This window comes from Mastigoproctus giganteus, chromosome 7, assembly GCF_048544385.1.
Source record: "Mastigoproctus giganteus isolate SK-2022 chromosome 7, ASM4854438v1, whole genome shotgun sequence".
Lineage (NCBI taxonomy): Eukaryota > Metazoa > Arthropoda > Arachnida > Uropygi > Thelyphonidae > Mastigoproctus > Mastigoproctus giganteus.
The window spans coordinates 160,190,570-160,211,565 of NC_143581.1; the positions used below are offsets into that span (position 1 = coordinate 160,190,570).

General features: G+C 37.8%; 1 protein-coding gene across 2 annotated transcripts in view; it reads right to left on the reverse strand.

Annotated features, from left to right (window-relative positions):
- The window catches only part of LOC150083289 (phospholysine phosphohistidine inorganic pyrophosphate phosphatase-like), a 193,914-nt gene extending 173,337 nt beyond the window's left edge, over positions 1 to 20,577 (reverse strand). For both annotated transcript variants that reach the window (XM_090377151.1, XM_090377150.1), the window contains exons 1-2: positions 20,520 to 20,577; positions 12,224 to 12,340 (exon numbers count right to left, since the gene is read on the reverse strand). In XM_090377151.1, the coding sequence (XP_090233277.1) occupies positions 12,224 to 12,336 (113 nt within the window). In that variant the 5' untranslated portion in view covers positions 12,337 to 12,340; positions 20,520 to 20,577. The remainder of the gene's footprint in view (positions 1 to 12,223; positions 12,341 to 20,519) is intronic.
- Positions 20,578 to 20,996: the final 419 nt, after the last annotated feature.

Sequence of the window (20,996 nt, forward strand, 5' to 3'; positions counted from 1 at the left end):
TTGTCAGTATTTTTTTATTAACCCAAATTTTTTTTTTTATTCTGTTGTCAAATTTGAATATTTTGAATTCAGAAATACTGCTGAATACATAAAAGTACAAAGTCTTCTGCTAAATAACATACCTTACAGAATATTAAGTGGAAAAATGTGTCCAAACATAATTTTAAAATTTTGCACACTTAATAGTTTATTGATTTTATCAAATAGAAAATTAAATTCCATTTTCATTTTACCAAAATGAAATTGGAATATATGTGTGTGTGTGCACAAACGCACACAATAGAAGCAGAAATATGTGTGCGTGCATAACTTTGAATTTTCACATGCTTCACGATTTTATCAACTCTAAAATCAAAGTGCCTCACAGTTTCGTGTTTATATTTTATAACTGTAACATTATTTTTTAAATTTTTGGCAGAATTAACGAAAGTTGGTGTATATTTCTGTTCTCCCATATGTAATATATATGCAGAAATAAATGCATGTGTGCAATTTTAAAATTTCACACTCTTAACCATTTTCTCCACTGGTAAATGGAAGTGACTATTAGTTTCATATTTATATTATTTGGCTGAGACTTTTTTTTTATGCTTTTTAAAAATTACATGTGCAAAAAACATCATTTCTAAAATATTTAATTTAATTTTCATATTAAAAAATAAAAATGTAGATATAATAAATAGGGCAATATATCATCTTTTCTTAATAAATTTATTAAGAAAAGATATCAATATATCTTTTTTTAAATAAATCTATTAAAAACTGGAAACAGAATTCATGAAATCCAAAAAACTTTTTTCATAAATAAAAAACAAAGCCAATCACCTGTCAGACACAGCACAACCTCCACTGCAACAATCTAGGGCACAACCTCATTACAACAAACTGGAGCACAGCCACTGCTGGGTTAAAATTATTAAAACTACTTGATGAAAGTGCAAATTAAGGGCATGTAACTTGTGTAACTTTTCATGGAAAAACTGTAAAAGTTACACAAGAGTGTGCACTTTTCTCAGTCAGAAGAGCTGAGATATCAACACAACACACTGAAACCATACAGGTTGCTACAATAATATTATTCTTACAATGGTTATAAAGCAAAATATATAGAATATTTTCTTCAATCAAAGGTTTCAGCCACACTTTAACAGAAATGGATGAAAATTACAGCAGAGATGCTGCTAAAGATCCTTTCTGTATCTCTCTTTGCTTTTACCATTGACAAATCTGAAGGCACCGACAATCTGAAATTAAGCAAAATGGCAGGGGCTCCTAAACTTGCTGACACACAGATGAAAAGCTGTACAGAAAGCAGTGGCGTAACTAGAAAAAGTGGGCCCCAATGCAAAGTTTAGTGTGGGCCCCCTGAAAATATTTGTATTGGTAAAAATGAAAAGTTAACAATATAACGGTAAATATGTATTTAACATCTCTACCAATACAATATAAAAACAAAAATAATATTAAATTCTGTAAATATAAAATGAAAAATAAATTCTGAAATTAAATAAAGTACTGTAATATATTGACTTACCTGATTTAAAATGGTTTTTTCTAGATTTGGCATTGTCAAAATCATTAATTAATTTAGAAATGTCCATTCTTTCAGCTTCTTGCACTTCTATGCTAAGCAGAGCTAGCACTGATAGATGTTGTTGTCCATGGTGTTTCTCAAATAACTCTAAATTACAGGAACTCCCCGACTTACGTAATGGTTGCATTCCGTGGAACGCTACGTAAGTCAGAATTTGCCCCATGCTTGTTCAACACTCGCAACTGTGCTCGCTGAATTGATTGAATCAAAAAAGAAATGTTCAACAAACATGTAAATAGAATTATTTATTGTATTCATTAAATTTTTTATCTCATGCACAGGAAAAATTACAAAAGCATGCAATTTTAAAAAAATTCAAAATTATAAAATTACAAAAAAAGAGAGGAGACAGGCATAATGTCAGTAAGTTTTACCTCTCGAGCATTTTTGCCAGAATCGGAGGTTGAGGGCTGTGGATTTAGAAGGGATCGGCCACTCAATCTTACGAAAGAGCATATTAATGGATGATTGGACGGTGGCTTTTTTCTTTTCATCACAGGTTTCTTTGTAGTAAGCAAGCATATCATCATTCATCCCTCTGTTAACTTTTAAGAATCATTCGCTGTCAGGATCCATCTTCTCAAACTTCATCATTGCCGATGCAATTTCATGAAATGCCACTGCCATCTCTCTGGTGATGAAACATCTCGGGGTCCTCATTTGGTTCATCTTGAGCTTCGTCAGCATTTTCTTCTTTCACTATCGCTGCCTACAAGTCAATAAGTTCTTCGTTAGATAATTCCTTCTCTTCTTCCTCTATTAACTCCTCCATGTCTTTGGCATCAACCTCCAATTGAAGTAGCTCTGCAACCTTTACAATCTTATCTGTAACCTCTTCGTATGATTCGTCTTTTTCAAATCCTTCGAAGCCTTTTACATACCATGGGCATATTTTCTTCCATGCGCCATTTAAACAACTTTTAGTTATTGTTGTTGTTTTTTGGGAGCATTAGCAACTAAGGCCATATTGCTCCGGGAATATGCGGTGGTCATTCCCTGACCTTTCTACATCCTCCGAATTTGGTGGTGACGGGCTCGAACCCCGGTCTAATCAAGAAGCATGTGCTACGCACTGTTGCACCTTCCCACCTGGCTACGGAGGCGCCACAACTTTTAGTAATTTCCGCCCAGGCCTTATTAATGTTTAAGATGCCGTGGTAAATATTGTAAGATTTCCAAAAGTCTCTTAACGTAAAACTTTTCTCATCGTCTACTGCAGACAATGCCAGAGAAAATGTTGTAAGTAAATAGTATGCTTTTAAATAGCACCCCGATCCATAGGTTGGATGAGTGAAGTCTTGTTTGGCGGTAGAAATATGACTCTCACATTTTAATTAAAATCATCTAGATGCATACGATGTCCAGGAGCATTATCTAATAGAAGCAAAATCTTGAAAGGAACGTCACTGGCTTTACAATATTTTTCAACCTCAGGAATGAAGCAGCATTAAAACCAATCCTCAAAGAGAGATATTGTTATCCATGCTCTCTGGTTCGATCAGAAGTGCACCGGTAGGGTGGCTTTACTGATGCCCTTAAATGCACGAGGATTTCCAGAATGGTACACAAGCAGTGGTTTTAATCTGTACTTTCCCACTGCATTAGCTCCAAGCAAGAGTGTGGCCCTATCTTTTGACGCCTTGAAACCTGCCATTGTATTTTCCTTTTTGGCAATGTACGTTCGATCTGCCATTTTTTTCCAATACAGAGCAGTCTCATCAATGTTAAAAATTTGCTGCATTGAATAGCCACATTCATCAATAATTTTCCCCAATACATCACAAAATTTCTCTGCAGCTGCAGAATCGGCACTGGCAACTTTACTGCACACTTTAACATTGTGGAAAACAGCACGATGCTTGAACCTATTAAACTACCTGTTGCTTTCCACGAACTTGGGTTGGGGTTTGCCGTACTTATCCTTAATATCTTTATAAATACCTGTTGCTTTTGCTTGAATGGTCATTAGACTCAGGGGCACTTTGCTTCTGAATCTGATTTTCCATCCAAATTATTAACAGCTGTTCCATCTTCAATATAGCACCTGAACGCTGTTTTGTGATCCCTGTTGATCTTAAGTGCGTTGATCCTCTGACATGTTCTTTTATACCCGCACTGTCCTTTAAAATAGTATTCACTGTTGAAGCAGTGACACCTAATTCCCTTGCAATAGATGACAAACTTTGTCCTGCTTCGTACTTCTTAATCATTTTCATCTTCATTTCTAAATCAATTTATTTCGTTTCCTGGCACTACTACCACTTGCACTTTCCGTTGGTCCCTTCATCATTGTAATACATAAATAGGAATGAAGAGAAGTTTCTGAAAATTTGTTTTTTATATGATTGAAGATTTTATTATAATAGCGTAAAAACTTATGCAATTCTAGTTATCGGTATTTTTGCAAATGCAATAAGATCGAGTTTACTACTCGTTTATAATTAGATGCACTAACAGAAAAGTCCAATAAACTGGAAAGCGCAAATGTTTTTATTATTTTCTGGTCATGACCTCCAGAAACGTGCTTTAGAAAAATATCACAAAGGCATTCAAAACTGATTCTTATAACGGAAACATATGATAACAGTGAAAGTGTAGTGCAATTTCCATTATAAATATGACCTTTTTGCTGTTCCATCTGATTATATGACCTTTTAGCTGTTCCATCTGATTATATGACCGTTTAGCTGTTCCATCTGATTATATTACTGAGCTATTTATAGATAAATAGCTCAGTAATATAGCAAAATTTTCAACTTCCAGGGACTTGGAACGAATTACCAAAAAAAAAAAAAACATTGTGTTATTGGGTTCACATTACGATATTTTCACAATACCTCCATTTATTCCTACAGGAAGCAAAATACTGGCTGTTGTTGTTGTTGTTTGGTTTTTAGGAGCATTAGCAACTAAGGCCATATTGCTCCGGAATATGCGGTGGTCAGTCCCTGACCTTTCCGCATCCTCCGTATTTGGTGGTGACGGGCTCGAACCCCGGTCTAATCAAGAAGCGTGTGCTACGCACTGCTGCTCCTTCCCACCTGGCTACGGAGGCGCCCAAAATACTGGCCAGCAAAAACTTAAGTAAAGTCGAATTTTCTTAAGTCGAGTATTACGTAAGTCGGGGAATTCCTGTAATTTAATTTCGAGAAAGAGCCTTCCACAGTTGATACAGTAACCAGAATTGTCAAAAATAATATCAATAAGGAGCACACACTTCTCAAAAACTAGCACTCATATCATAGTATAGTCAATTACACAGTAAAAATGTTAACTTTAAAGAGCAGTTCTGCATTTTCAAATCGGTAGTCCTCTGCCAGTTCATCAAAATGTTTCTTAACAAATCACCTCTGTTCATTTAAAAATTGACAAGGTATACCCCATTTATGCGCAATAGATGATACTTCTTTGACAACATTTCAATATTTTCAAATGCATTTATTAATTATTTTACTTGATCATACAATGTTTCTATGCCCAATGCAGCTTGACCAATATCCATATTCATTCCTTACAAAATCGTTGATGTTGAATTAATACTCGATAAGATTTGTTCTATCAGTATGGAGGTTAACACAAAATCAAAATTTTCAATATTAATTTTAAACTGGACAGCTTCTGACTTTTCTTCGCTTTTTGACAATTGTATGATAATGTTATATAATGCCATTAGTACATTGGGAAATCTCAATTTTATAGCAATTATAGATGCAAGCCAACTAGACCAATGAGTTGGATTTAATATCTTTAATACAATATCACATTCACTTGTAATTTGAGATTACAAGTCCCAACAGTTAATACTGTAGCCAAAAACACATATATATATTTTGAACAATGCTAAAATATTTGAATATTTCCAGTACTCCACTTACTGCATCATTAATAACTAGATTGAGATTGTGCACTGCACAATGTACCTACAACTCATTCAGTTGTAATTCTTTTAGACGAGATTGTACTCCCGAATATGCAACACTCATTGCCTTTGCTGCTCCATCGTACCCTTGCCCAAGATATTTTGAAAGATCCAGATCATATGAATTTATGATCTGGATATGAATATGAATCTGATACATCAGTAATGGTGATTATAGGTGCAATAGTAATACTACACTCAATAATAATGACCCCCAATAAGTGGGCCCCTATTTTACTTTGGCCCCCACAGTCACAAATTGTTAAAAATTGCTCTGTAAACAGCAGCTCTGCTATAACATTTCACCTCTATTCACTGCAGTTGTGCTCTGCAGCTAGCTAACAATAAACATGCTTTGTGTGAAGAAAATTATTGTTAGTAGACATAAATTTTATCATAAACATAACTAAAAAACTTACATTTTTACTTGATTAAATTTATTTCTGTTTCGGGCAGAAGGGCAGTGGACCTCAATGCACTGCATTGGTATAGTTACCCCACTGACAGAAAGGCCATGTACTGAATGTATATGTAGCTTTGTTACATCTCTCAAACCTGCTTCATATCTCTGTGTTGAGCATCTCTGTAAAGTATTCTGCATGTTGCACTGGTCTATGTGCTTAATGATGTATTGTGTTGCATTGTATGACTGAAGTCTTAACAAACAGTCAATATAAGTTACCTGGAAATCTGCTGTCTGTCTCTTATCCTTGCCACAAGGATGTGGGCCACCTCTACACATTAAATCATGTTTTTTGAGCCACTCACCACAACCCTGGGGTTGGATGATGTGCTCAACAAAGGAAAGAAAGGGAGACAATAGGAAGAGAGGGTAGATAGATACACTATAAAAAATTATAATAATAAAAAAATTAAATTTATAATTAGAAATTAATTTAAAAAAATAATAAAATAAAAAATATACAAAAACTGCATAAGATGCAATATGAAAAGAAGGACTTGAAAAAGAAAGTCATCTCAAGGGACAGAAACCACATTTTATGTTATTGGGGAATAGTATTCAGGGATAAAGAGGAGGCATCTCCTATCAGCGAAGGACTACTGGGTAAGCACTGGAGCAGGCACCACACTCATGCATTCTGGCATCATACAACCTATTTAACAGTCACTGCTATATAGGCAGTGCAATAATGCTCACTGTATCCCAGTGTACACAATCTGCATTGCCAGGCCAAGCTCATCAACATCATTGGGGCCATGCCACATTCAGGTTGGTTGCTTAGTTGGTTCGGTGTTTAATGGTGCACTAGCAGCTGAGACCATAATGTGCCAAATAAAAATTAAAGTCAATACAAAAATTTTTGGTAGTCTATAAAGAGTCTACCACGTCAAGAAAGTAAATATGATATTTTGCCACACTAGTTTTCCAAATCTGATCATCATACTGGTACCACATGTAATACAATGTGCTTCTGAATACTGAGATCAAATTCTTGTAGTTTAGCACTTACTGCTCTTACAGCACTTTCTGCAGAAAATGATCCGATAATTTATACCATTCCAAAGCTCCAGAAGGTAAATATGATATACTACGGCATAAAGGTAAATAAAAAATATAAACTTAAACCTTTGTATATAAATTGAATGAGTGTGAAAAGTTAAAAACGTCATCAGACATGTTGTGTCTGTCATCTAAAATCTGACTGAGTGTAGATGGTTCAGCCAGATTATTAAAATCCCTAAAAAATAAACGTTGTGGTTCTATAAAAATGTGACGAATAGTTAAAATAGTGTTTAGGTGGTCATCTGCCCTCAGCAAAAAGGAATGTGTTAGATAACTATGATCTATGCAGAGCTGAGCAAGAACTTCTTGTTTTCAGACCCTGCATAGACTGGACTGCCATTGCATGATTACAGGCTTAATGTGATGTAGTTTATTTGTGGACTGTCTGTGCCAAGAATCTTGTCATTGGGAATACAATTTAGAGCGTATTATTTGGCTGTAGTCTGTATAGGGGACTGACAAGCAATGATTACCCAGGGAAGTGGCTGACTTGGCAGTGGTATCAGCTAATTCATTTCCCCAGATCCCAATGTGGCTTGGGATCCAGCAGAAGCGAATGTCAAATTTTGATTCAACAAGAGAAAAAAGCATCTGCTGGATCCAGGACAGGACTGGGTAAGGGTTATACCTCATTTATAATAGAGCCTGTAACACACTTGATGAGTCACTATACACTGAATGGGCAGAAATCATGGATAGCTACCTAGTAACAGGAGGCCCATCTTTCGTCCGGATAAGGGCAGTCACACAGCGAGGCACTGACTCCACTAATTCACGAAAGCATTCCACAGGTATTTCCATCCATGCTTGCTGCACAGCTGTCCATAATTCCATTGCATTCCTGGGTGGAGGATCCAAAGCTCGAATGGACCTTTCCACAGTATCCCAAAGATGCTCCACACGGTTCACGTCTGTTGAACGGGGAGGTAATTCCAAGGTGATAAAATCTACATACAGAATACTCTTCAAATAACATTCTAGTCACCACGGCTCTGTGGGGAGGTGCACTGTCCTGCTAGAAGAGTCCATTGCCCTATGGGTGCATAATAACCATGAAGGGATGCAGATGGTCTGCAAAGATGGACATGTAATCTGGACCATTCAGACGTGACTAGATGTACCAGAAGTCCCAACGTGAAGTCCCAACAGAAACCGCACGAAGCTATGCATCTGCCATGCCAACAAGGAACCTGTTCAGACAGGTGCAACGGTCGGTAATGGTCTGGAGCAGTTGAACATGCTCCAGACCATTACCGACCGTTGCACCTGTCTGAACAGGTTCCTTGTTGGCATGGCAGATGCATAGCTTCGTGCGGTTTCTGTCAGATATGCATCCTCCCATCAGCTCGAAGTAACTGGAAATGGGACTCGTGGGACCAGGAGACCCATCTCCAACCATTCACGGTCCAGTGCCGATGTTCTTTCATCCAGTTGAGGCATTGAGATCTGTGTCATAGTGTTAGCAATGGGACTCTGGTGGGTCGGCAGCTCCCATAGCCTATTGTGGCTAATGATCTCCTGATGGTCTTGGTGAAAACATTTCTGGCACCTCCCTTGTTGAAGTCGGTAGAGAGTTATGCCACTCGCTCTCTAGTTGGCTGAAATGATGCAAGACAGACGTTGACAGCCACGTTCATCCACCACCTTTCTCTGCCCACAGCCCTGTCCACGATGAGATGCTATTCCGGAAATGGCATATTCCAGATGCACACCTGATACTGTCGAACGGGGATAGTGCAATTTCTGTACCACCTCCGCAATAGAGTGACCCATATGTCAGGCACCCACTATCATCCCTCTTTCAAAGTCAGTTAATTCACGTTTATCCAAACTGACATCAAATTACGGTCTACATGAATGCAGTGTACCTATATACCTACCAAGCGGTGGGTTCATCCACTAGCAAAAGGAGTCACAGCATCACATCGCATTGCCCAGGAACCCCATGAATTCTGTCCTTTCAGTATATATCATATACCTTTGGTAATCGCTATTTTTAATGTGATCAAGGGCTGTTTATATTGCATGCAACTCTGCAGTATAAATGCTAGTTTCTTGTGGGATTTTATTGGATAATGTTTTGTTAGGAAACACAGCAGATCCCACATAACATTCTGACTTCAAGCCATCTGTACGGATTGGCAGAAAGTCAATACTTCTCTCTATGTGATGCAAAGAGTTGCTGGTAGACAGCTGGCAGCGTAGTAGCTGTCTCCTAGATCTTAAGGGAGTAGTCACAAGTTGGAAGATGAGCAAGCCAGTGTGGAAGGAATTGGCTTCGTGACTGGGCAACATTGTCTACCATCATATCTAGTTCATTTAACAGTCCTTGGATGCGAATACCATACCAAAAGGTTTGTTGGCAATCTGATGAGTGTTGTAGAGATTTTCCCAACGTGGTTCAAAAACAGATGCCCACATGGGATAGTCACGCAAGGATTTCAATTTAAAAGAATACTCTAAGGACAACTGCTTACATCGAAGAGATAGAGATGGTTCATTTGCTTCAATGTAAAGGCTTTGGACAGGAGATAGGCAAAATGCTCCGGTGGCTGTCCGGATGGCGGACCGGATCTAACCACCGAAATACATTATCTGTAGCAGAACCATAAACCTGAGACCCATAATCAAGTTTAGAATGGACAGGGGCTCAGTAAAAACAAAGAAGGGTAGAACGATCTGTGCCCCACGAAGTTGACGAAAGGGCACAAAGGATGTTAAATCCCTTAACACACCTTGTCCTAAGCTGACGAATATGTTGTAGAAATGTCAACTTCCTGTTGAAAATAAGTCCAAGGAATTTGCCTTCTGCTACAACTGGGATGTTGCTTTGCCCAAGCCTTATATCTCGGTCATGATGAAGATTACGTTTGCAACAGAAGTGTACATAAATGGTCTTCTATGATGAAAATATGAACCCATGCCAATGACCAAGATATAAGGTGATCAATGGTTTTTTGCAGTTGCCTTTCAATGACCCTCATATTGCATGAATGACAAAATATAGCAAAATTGTCAACGTAGAGGGCATTGTTTACCGTGTGGGGGGGGGAGTTATTCTGTAACAGAGTTTATTTTGATTGCGAAAAGTGTGACACTTAGAACTGATCCTTGCGGGACTCCCTCCTCCTGATAAAATACTCGAGAGAGAGAGAGAGAGAGAGAGAGAGAGTGTGGATCCTAAACAGACTTTAAATTGGCAATTCGAGAGTTTTTAATAAAAAGAGGTAGGTTACCTACCCCTAAGACCAAAGTTATAGAGGTCTTGTAATATGCCAAATTGCCAGGCTGTGTCATATGCTTTTTCAATATCAAAGAAAACTGCTACCAGATGCTCAGATTTAATAAAAGCGTCGCAAATGTATGTTTCAAGTCGGATTAAATGATTCAAAGTAGTTCTGTTTCTTCAGAAGCTGCACTGTATCTTGGAAAGCAGACCATTTGTTTCCAAATACCATACGTGAGAATTAATCATTCTTTCCAGGACCCTGCACAAACAGCTTATCAGAGCAATAGGACGATAGTTACTTGGATTTCTAGGATCCTTTCCTGGTTTTGGGAATGCAAGAACGATTGCCTTTCGCCAGGAATCTGGAAATTGTTTATTAAGAAAAATTCTATTAAATAAAATTAAAAGGTGATCCTTTGATTGTGGTGAGAGGTGTTTCATCATTTCGTAGTGGATGTCATCTGGCCCATCTTGCATGCATGAGAAAGAGTTCTGCATTTAACTCTTCCTGTGTAAAGGGCTTGTTATATGGTTCAAGCCCTTTTGAAGAGATGTTTAATGGATATTTCTCTTTCAGGCCAAGAAACTCTGGGAGTTCAGCTTTGCCTTAAGACTTTGAATTTATTTTACCTCCTTCCAACTCTGGCATGCTCACGAGTAAGCAGGATGTTCTTGGCAGTTAATGCAGGTGGATTTTGTAGCCGAACATGATTTTTCTCTAGTTTTTTTCTCATTATTAAAAGCAGATTATTGGAGTTCATGAGTGTAATGCCTTCATGGCTGAAATTCACTTATGGGTACACCCTCCAGACTGCCTCAGTCTTGGAGTGTTTATCCCCCACCTTCCCACTGTTTTAACCTGATAGGAGAACGACTTCTACTACAACTACTGATAACACACACTGTCTGTAGAAATCGTTTTCGTATTGGGTTAAAACAGCGGGTAGGGTGTACCCATAAGTAAATTTCAGCCCACTCATGAACTCCGATAATCTGCTTTTAATAATAAGAAAAAACTAATCAATACATCGTTATAGACTTCTTCTGCCACTACCAATAACACGCACCATCTGTTTACCAAGAATGCAGGGAGAAGCTGTGGTACCAGGAAACGCTTTTGACTGGTAAAAGTTTCCCGTGGTTCTCGTGTTGGCTTTCTTTACTTTAGACGATTTTATGATTTCTAAATTAAAATTCTACCTAAACAACTGCTAGTTTTCTCGATGGGAAAGTTTTTCCCCATTATTGGTTTAGTCTAAAAATATCACTGGTGTGCTTCTGAAACAAATACAAATCAATTTTATTTGAAGAAAAATAAAAATAAAAACAGTAGTTGTAGTGTGAGGCGACGTGACAACTGCACTCGTAGTCAGTGGTTCACAGCTAAATCCACGTGCTGATGAGCTATTATCATGCAAATATTGTGTTTGTTTCATTTTTTTATTCGAATAAAATCAGTTTGTTTCTAAAGTACAGAGATGACATTTTAGAACTTTCCCACTGAAGAAAATGCAATTGATGGGGCAAAAGTTTAATTTAGAAATCTTAAAATATAAAATGGTAATATTTGGTACAATTTTAACATCAAATTTAAAAATTTCAGCCTAAATATGAATAAAAAGATCAGATAACATATTGGCTAAACTTAAAAATAAACAGACTTCTGGTGCACTTTAATTGAAGCATCCTGTATGTTGGAGTCATGGTGACTATTAAAAAAGAAGTTACACCAGGGAATTCCACGATTTAAGTAACTTTGGATAACATTCGGACAGATCTTGGTGAAAGAAGCAATCCTATCATCAGTATTAGGACTTTCATAAAAAATATGATATAATAAATGAAACACCTATCAAGGAACTATGCATACAAAGTTTAAATTGCCAAGATAACACAAAAACATATTCAAGTATATATACATGTCTGCTATATATTTTTTCAGTAAGTTTTTCTAACCTGTTTACAGCATCCACAGATCCCATAATTGCAGATGATGTTCCACTTTCATACAAGACTCCTGTTATGTCCATCAGCACTCCTTTTATTGGTGCTTGAAGCCAGCTGGCCATTTTGCTATAAAACAAAAAAAACTGTACATCAATAAAAAGAAAATTGCTTCTTCTCAAAAAAAATAAAAATAAATAAATAAATAAAATAGTTAACCTTCATGACACTAAAATTTTTTTCATATAATGTGTAAAAAAAAAAAAAAAATATAAAAAAAAAATATATATATGTATATATTAATAGGTAACAGCAAAGGTAGAAAAAAAAAAAAAAAAAACACCATATAGAAATAAATAAATACTTAAATATAAAAAAAATGAGCAGTGTCCATTCAAAATCATTCTCTGTCTTCCCCTACTCAAACATCCTTTCATTCATATCATGACAGTAACTTGTACTTAAATGCCACACTGCTCCAATTTGCACAGCAGTCTTTTATGTGCAACAGTATCAAAAGCTTTCCTGAAATCAAAGTATGTGATATCAAAATTATATTTTGCATCCAGTTCCTTTATGACTGCAACCCAGTTTCCAATCAAACTGGTCAGAAAAGAATTCCCCTTAATAAACCCATGCTGTCTTAAGTATAACTGCAGTCCTGTCTAGGTGGTCTGGCATTACTCTGTTGACTATAGACTCCATTATTTTACCTGAAGAAGTTAAGCTAACACACCTGTAATTACTCATGTTACCCTTTGATCCCCTTTCTGATTTGAAGATACATCCCCAGTCTGCCAGGACTTTCCCTGGATCCAAAGATGCAGTCATAATTATGGCTAACAGTTTGCTTACCTCCTTTAATATAATTGTATAGATGCCATCCACTTCAGGTGATTTTCTTATAATGTCAACAATTTATTTTCCTCTTTCCTCTCATTTATTACAAAATCATTTAGCTCCCTGTTAGAGCTTGATAAACTTCTGGCATCCACTTTCCAAAATAAATCCTCATGTATGAACATATATGCAAAATAGTTATTCAGTTTGTCAGAAACCTGAACAGGACCATCCAGGGGCGAATTCAGGGGTGGGCAGAAGGGGCATATGCCCTCCCTTAACTAAAAATTTGAAATTAAAGAAAAAGAAAGCAGGAGGCAATCTAAAAAAAAAAAACTCAAAACCCTGGACACCATGCCCTTACGATAATACCTGGACCTGGTCACCATGTCCCGCCCTTACGATGACACCTGGATATGCCACTGGGATCATCAACGGTTGAACCATAGGTACAAGTGAACAAATGTGATTCATTCCATTACTTCTAATTGCAGACTAGTTTATATCTAGGCTTCGATATCACCTGATAATTTATATGCATCTCATGCATTTTTCTTCTCTGCCACATGTCTAATTAGTTAATCTTATTCTCCATTTATGGCCTAAGCCTTGAAAAGTATTTCTTAGTTATCATGAAAACCCTAGTAGTTTCTATAATAATTTCCCTGAATGCTTCCCATTTAGAATTTATTGCTGGTAACATCATTAGTTGGTCCCACTGTATAGAATTTAAAACCTGCCTGAGACAACTCTAGTCTCCTTTAGGAAAGCAAAATCCCTTCCCTTTATCCTTGATGGTAGTTACATCTAGTAAATCCCAAATCAATACATTGTGATCACTGCCACCTAGTGGTTCTTTTATCTGTTGATTCTTAATGCATGAAGAATCACTGCTGATAACCAGATAAAGAGCACTGCTATCTCTTATTGCCTCTCTATGGGGGCTCACATCTGGTGAGTATGGGCTTGGCACACCCAGGGTCCTGAGCTGGATATCATCATTCTTCTCTTTCTTGGTGATTCCCTTCTACTTTTCTCTCTCTCTCTCTCTCTCTCTCTCAGGGTAACTCAGAAGTTTTTTTTTTGGCTGGTGCAGCAAAATCCTCAGGCTTCCTTGCACCATATGGCTAATTGTAATAATAATAATAATTTGCTGCTGTAGAAAACAGTAATCCAGTAAATCCACAAAATTCTTGCTAGTGTGTGTGTGTGGGACCAACCCACAAGTTCCAGTCAATATCTGGAAAATTAAAATCCCTCATTATAAGACATTCTGGTTTATTGGCCAACTCTATTTCTCTTTACAGTTGTTCATTGTACTCATCAGAGTCATTAGGCCTATAACACACTGCTAATGTCATTTTTGCTTTCCCAGTTACATTTGCTTTCAAGATGCTTATGTTACACCACAGTGACTCAACATTGCACTGGCCAACCATGTCAACTGGATGTACCACCTTAGAATTTATGTGCTTCTTAACAGAATAACCTCTCCTATCCTGTCTGTCATTTCTGAAAACACCGTACTCTCCATATTCAAATTCCTAATTTTTTATATCCGAGTGACACCACATCTCTGATATCCCAACAACGTCTGCATATGATGACTTCACCAGTGCTTTACATTGGTCAAATTTATTTACTAAGCTTCTAGCATTGGTATACATGCACCTGATCTCACTTTTATTAATCCTAACACATGCATTTACTTGTTCTATGATGATTCACAGAATGCACTGAAATCTGCAGCACCTTGCTTTCCAGGCTGTTACACATTCCAATAGAAGCAGTGTAAGAATCACTTATACATCTGCCTGCAGCAAATGTGAATCTATTAGTCTGAGTAACCTCCTAAAGGTTACACAGCCCTCCTAAATTAGCAGTTTTCCGGCCCATCTAAGACTGCCTTGATAGCATCAGCAAATATTTTGCACCCTTTCTATTTAAGAGTATCCCATCCCTGTAGAAGCAGTCTCTCCTGTTAACGAGCACAGACAACAATGAGAAAAATCCTACGCCCCAAGCCTTACACAATCCCTCCAGAGCCTGACTGATTGACAAGGCTCTCATCATATACTTTCTAGTATCGTGTCTGGGCAGAATTGCACACTTTCATATTTAATCATAATTTGTGACTACCTTGAACATACTAGACTTTGTCCATTAAGCATTTTTGTGCTGACCATAACTACCCAATTTACTGGAGGGGATGAATAGCTGATATGAGAGGGTTTTTTTTGGTTGATGCTTTATAAGCTTGATTTCTTGCATCATATGCCACTACTGCTACTAATACTGACCTTGTATTTCTATATAAGAACTTGTTCCTATACATAATAAAAGTTGTATTTTGTGTTTTGAAAATCTAATGTTTATATTTTTAGTTGCACTTGTTCATGTTATTATTATTAGCCATATGGTGCAAGGAAGCCTGAAGCTTATGCTGCACCAAAAAAAAATTCCTGAGTTACCCTGAGAGAGAGAGAGAGAGAGAGAGAGAGAGAGAGAGAGAGAGAGAGAGAGAGAGAGAGAGAGAGAGAGAGAGAGAGAGAGAGAGAGTCAGAATTAGAAAGGAAACACCAAGAAAGATGATATCCAGCTCAGGACCCTGCATGTGCCAAGCCCATACTCACCAGATGTAAGCCACTGGTGTTATGATACCAAATATCATATTTGTTGCAAAACAGATTCACCTGATAACCTAGGATTACCAGACATCCTCCGACGTCCTTGCGGATTTTATACATGCATCCTAGTTTTTTGTAATTTAAAAACTTATATCATCATAAAATGAATTTTCATTAAATATTCTGTGCATTGTGCCTTAAGTCATTACAACAGAAGAAATAAAAACAATGAGCTGGTTGCATTAAGTGGGCTCTATTATCCAAAAATTACACAAGTATTAGCATTAGTAGCGACATATGATGCAAGAAAGCAAGTTTATGCAGCATCAGCCAAAAAAAAAAAAAAAAAACACTCCCATTTCACCCCTCCATTCATTCGAAATACCTGTCCAGCTGAGCCTTAAATTTATTTAGGCTATCAACTTCACAACAAGTGATGGAAGTCTGTTCCACTAAACCAACTACCCGCTGGCTAAAGACAAATTTCCGCACATCGATCCTACATCTGTCTTTCTCAATTTGAATTTATGCCCTCTCAGGTGATTATTCTGAGCTAGAGGAAAAATCCCATCAGCATTGGGCATGCTCAAATCATTCAATGCTCTATACACCTCTATCAGATCACCTCGCCGGTGCCTAGGCTCTAGACACTGTAATTTGCAAAACTTAAGGTTTTCTTCGTAAGAGCAACCCTTTGTTCCATTCACTAATCTTGTTATCCTTCCCTGTACTCGTTCCAGCGGCTCTACATCTTTCTTGAAACGAGGCCTCCAGGCTTGTATACAGTACTCAAGGTGTGGCCTGACCATTGCCTTATACATGTGAATAATCACCTCCTTATCCCTGCTAGAAAAATTCCTGTATATCATTGACAAGACACCATGAGCTACTCTTGCAGCCCACCTGCACTGCTCAGAGAACTTCATGCCTGCCTGCACAATTACCCCCAGATCCTTTTCATTCTCTACCACTGTCAGTGTAGTACCACAGAGCTGATACGTTGCTCTGAGGTTACTGTTTCCCATATGTAGTACTTTACGTTTGTCAATGTTAAACTTCATACACCTCTCAGCCCATCTGCTAAACCTTTCCAGATCCTGTTACAGCAGCATAGCGTCAGTAGTGTCCTTAACAACCCTGCCAACCTTTGTATCGTCTGCTAACTTGTACATTAAGCTTGATATACCATCAACAATATCATTTATAAATACAGAAAACAACAATGGACACAACGCTGAACCCTGAGGAACTCCACTAATAACATTAGTCCACGATGAGCAGTGTCCATTGATTACAACTCTCAACCATCCCTTTATCCATAGCAGCAATTTGCCTCCAATGCCACACAGCTTCAATTTGTACAGTAGTCTTCCATGTGCAACAGTGTCAAAACCTTTCCTGAAATCAAAGTATATGATATCAAAATTATTTCTTGCATCTAGTTCCTTTCTAACCACATCATAGTATCCAATCAAATTTGTCAGACAACACTTTCCCCTAACAAACCCATGCTGTGTCTGAATTATTACTGCAGCCTTGTCTAGATGATCCTGCAATGCATCTTTAACCAGTGACTCCATTATTTTCCCCGGAATATAAGTTAAACAAACTGGTCTGTAATTACTTGTGTCGCCCTTTGATGCTTTGTGAATTGGGGTCACATTTGCACATCTCCAGTCTATGGGTACCTCCTCTGAGTCCAAAGAAGCTCTCATAATTAAGGCTAAGGGTTTGCTTACTTCCTTTGCTGCCACCTTTAATATAACTGGATAGATCCCGTCCACCCCAGGTGCCTTTGTGTTTATCCTCAACAATTTCTCCTCCACTTTCCTCTCAGTTATTACAAAATCATCTAGCTCACTGCCAGAGTTTACTTCACCTCTGGCATTCCCCTTCCTGAATAACTCCTCATGTGAATGTAGATGCAAAATACTCGTTTAGTTTGTTAGCCACCTGAGCTGGATCCTGAACTGTTGTACCATCAATATCCAGTGGACCAATCTGATTCATCCCTTTCCTTCTAGAGTTTACATAGGTAAAGAACTCTTGCTTTTCTTTGCATCCTTTGCCAAAGATTTCTCATAATCTGCCTTTGCCTGCCTAATCTCCTTTGTGATTTGGTTACAGACCAGCTTATATCTATCATAGGCTTCCATGTCACCCATTAATTTATATGTATCCCATGCATTTTTCTTCTCTGCCATATGTCTCATTAGTTCATCTGACATCCATTTAGGCCTAAACCTTGAACAATATTTCTTAGTTGGTATGTAAAGCCTAGTAGCTTCCAAGATAAGTTCTTTGAATGCTTCCCATTTTGAATTTGCTGTTGGTAACATCATCAGTTGGTCCCACTGTATAGAATTTAAATACAGTCTCAGACTATCATAGTCACCTTTATGAAAGCAAAAACCCTTCCCTTTATCCCTGAAGGTAGTTACCTCTTTGAGTAAATCCCACTTCAGCACACTGTGATCTCTGCCTCCTAGTGTTCCTTTATCTGCAGATTCTTAATGCAAGAAGAATAACTACTAATAATCAGATCCAGAGTACTCCCTCTAGTTGCCTTCCGAACATGCTGATGTAGAAAACAATCATCCAATAAATCCACAAAAGTCTTGTTAGTGTGTGAGTGACCAACCCACAAATTCCATTCAATATCTGGTAAATTAAAATCCCCCATTATAAGACTCTCTGATTTACTGGACCACTCTATTTCCCTGTACAGTTTCTTATTATACTCATCAGAGTCATTAGGCTTATAGCACACTCCTACTCTCAATTTTGATCTCCCGATGCTTATGTCACACCAAACTGACTCGACACTGCACTGTCCAGCAATGTCGACTGGCTTCACTTCCTTGGGATTTTATGCGTTTCTTAACTAACAGCATAACCCTTCCTCCCTTCCTGTCCTGTCTATCCTTTCTGTACACATTGTACCCCCCAAATTCTAGTTCTGTATTCCTTATATCTGTGTGACACCACATCTCTGATATCCTAACAATATCTGCCTTTGATCTTTTGAGCAATACCTCAAATTTATCACAAGTACACATGCACCTGTTCCTATTCTTAGCTACCCTAACACAACCCATGTGTTTACTTGTACCGCAATGACTCCCAGCAGTCTCTGAAATATCCTGCATCTTGTTTTCCAGGCTGCTGCTAATTCCAATAGAAACAGTGCAAGAATCACTTTCACCTCTGCCAGTGGCTACTGGCATTCTATTAATCCTTGTATCCCCCCAAGCTAGCAGTTTTCTGACCCGCCTAACATTGCCTCGATAGCATCAGCAAATATTCTTGCACCCTTTCTATTTAAGTGTATCCCATCCCTGTAGAAGCAGTGTCTCCTGTTAACAAGTACAGACCAGGCTGAAAAAAATTCTACCCCTTGAGCCTTGCACAATCTTTCCAGGGCTGAATTGATCGACAAGGCTCTCATCATATACTCCCTCCTATCGTGTCTGGGCAGAATTGCAGATACTTTCAAATTCAACCCTAATTCACGACTTTTTTTCAACAGTGACCTGTACTTGCAGGTTTCCTACTCGTAATATCATTAGTGCCAACGTGTACAACTATATCACCTTTTGTGCCCTTAGAAGATGATATCCGCTCTACATCATCAACCTTTGCCCCTGGCAGACATACCCTGGTCCTGTTCCACCTATCCTTTTTAGAAAGCATGTTCCCCGTTTCCCTGGCAATAGTCACCAACTAGTTCCTGTGGGACCAGCACATTCTGCCTTGGGGGTTGCAGCTGTGTTGCGTGATGACCAAGTGCAAGCTCTGGCATTGATGTGGGCAGCTGAGAGCTTGATTGGCCCCTCAATTTATATCCTTCAAGCTCTCATATACGCCCATAACAACGCTGAGTTGTCGCCTGATTTCCTTAAACTTCTTACATCGTGCACACACAAAGATATCCCCCATGGCAATATCATGTCCCGTATCCGATTGCTCCACAAACAACAAGCAAGCAAGCAGTGCATTTTAAAAGGCTGCGATTCAGAGGGCAACTGCCCCTCTCAGTTCTCCCCTGAGCCACAGCACTCCCATTAGCTTGAGCCTTTTGCTTTGCTGTTCTGAATCATGATTTCGATTTAATTTCGATAAAATTTCAATTTCAGTACAAAATTATAACCCTAAACTTGTATTCCAACACAGCTATAACGCTATATATATTTTTCAGTATCGAGTATTATCTACGAGTTTCGGGATATAACGTTGTATCGTATAAAAATGACGGCAAGTTACGAATGGTAAATCTATGGACACTTAAATATTAATTAACTTCCAAATCTCGCTGTCTCAATTCAGAATAAACTAAGGGTCCTGACTAGGTCTGTAAGCTGCTTATAGAAAATTATTTAATTTAATAATTGATCAATAAAGCGGCTAAATATGGTTAAAAAAACTTCTCGTTCAGCGGAGCTGCAACTTGTAACACGTGGATTTGATACCCTTACCGATACTAAGTAATACGTAAAAAATCTCTATCTAAATTAAACTTTAAACTAAGTATCGTAACTAGGAATATAAAGCTAATCTAGAAAATAAGTTAATATGCCAATTTAAGCTAATAAAACAGAAAAAAATTCTCTATTCCAGAAGCAGTAAAAACTTCGCCTGCACAATGCTACCCTCGTTCTCGAAAGTCCAAATAGCCTGTATCAATGGATACAGTATCATCATCATTTATCTAACTGAAAATCTTTGACCAATTTATGAATTTTAAGGAATTTGTTTCTGGGAAAAAAAAAGATGATAATGGGGAAAATGTATTAACCCATAGAAAGAGAGATGGGTTAAAATTTACGATAGGGTATGCATACCTTGAATTTTCTGAGAGTGTAACCTGATGCTGTGTTTGGCAGGCGCTGCTTCTCTGAGGAGGTCACTTCCGATCATGTGACATGATGTAGCTGGTCATGCGCATTCTGTTATAAACTTTAACCTTTTTTTTTTTTATTCCAACTATTAAGATGGAAACACACTATTATCACGTCACGGGACTTCCATCATGTCACTGTTTTTATCTAGGGGTATACCCCGAGATAAAATTTTTAATCTGGTCACCCTACGTTACAGTAATGCTTCTTCTACAACCGACTTCACAGTTTACACCAAACAGTGACATGATGGAAGTCCCGTGACGTGATAATAGTGTGTTTCCATCTTAATAGTTGGAATAAAAAAAAAAAAAAAAAACGGTTAAAGTTTATCTCGGGGTACTCATACTCTGGGGTATTCGTTCTTCGTTTTGGGATACTCATACTTAGCATTAGCATTAGCATTAGCATTAGTAGAGG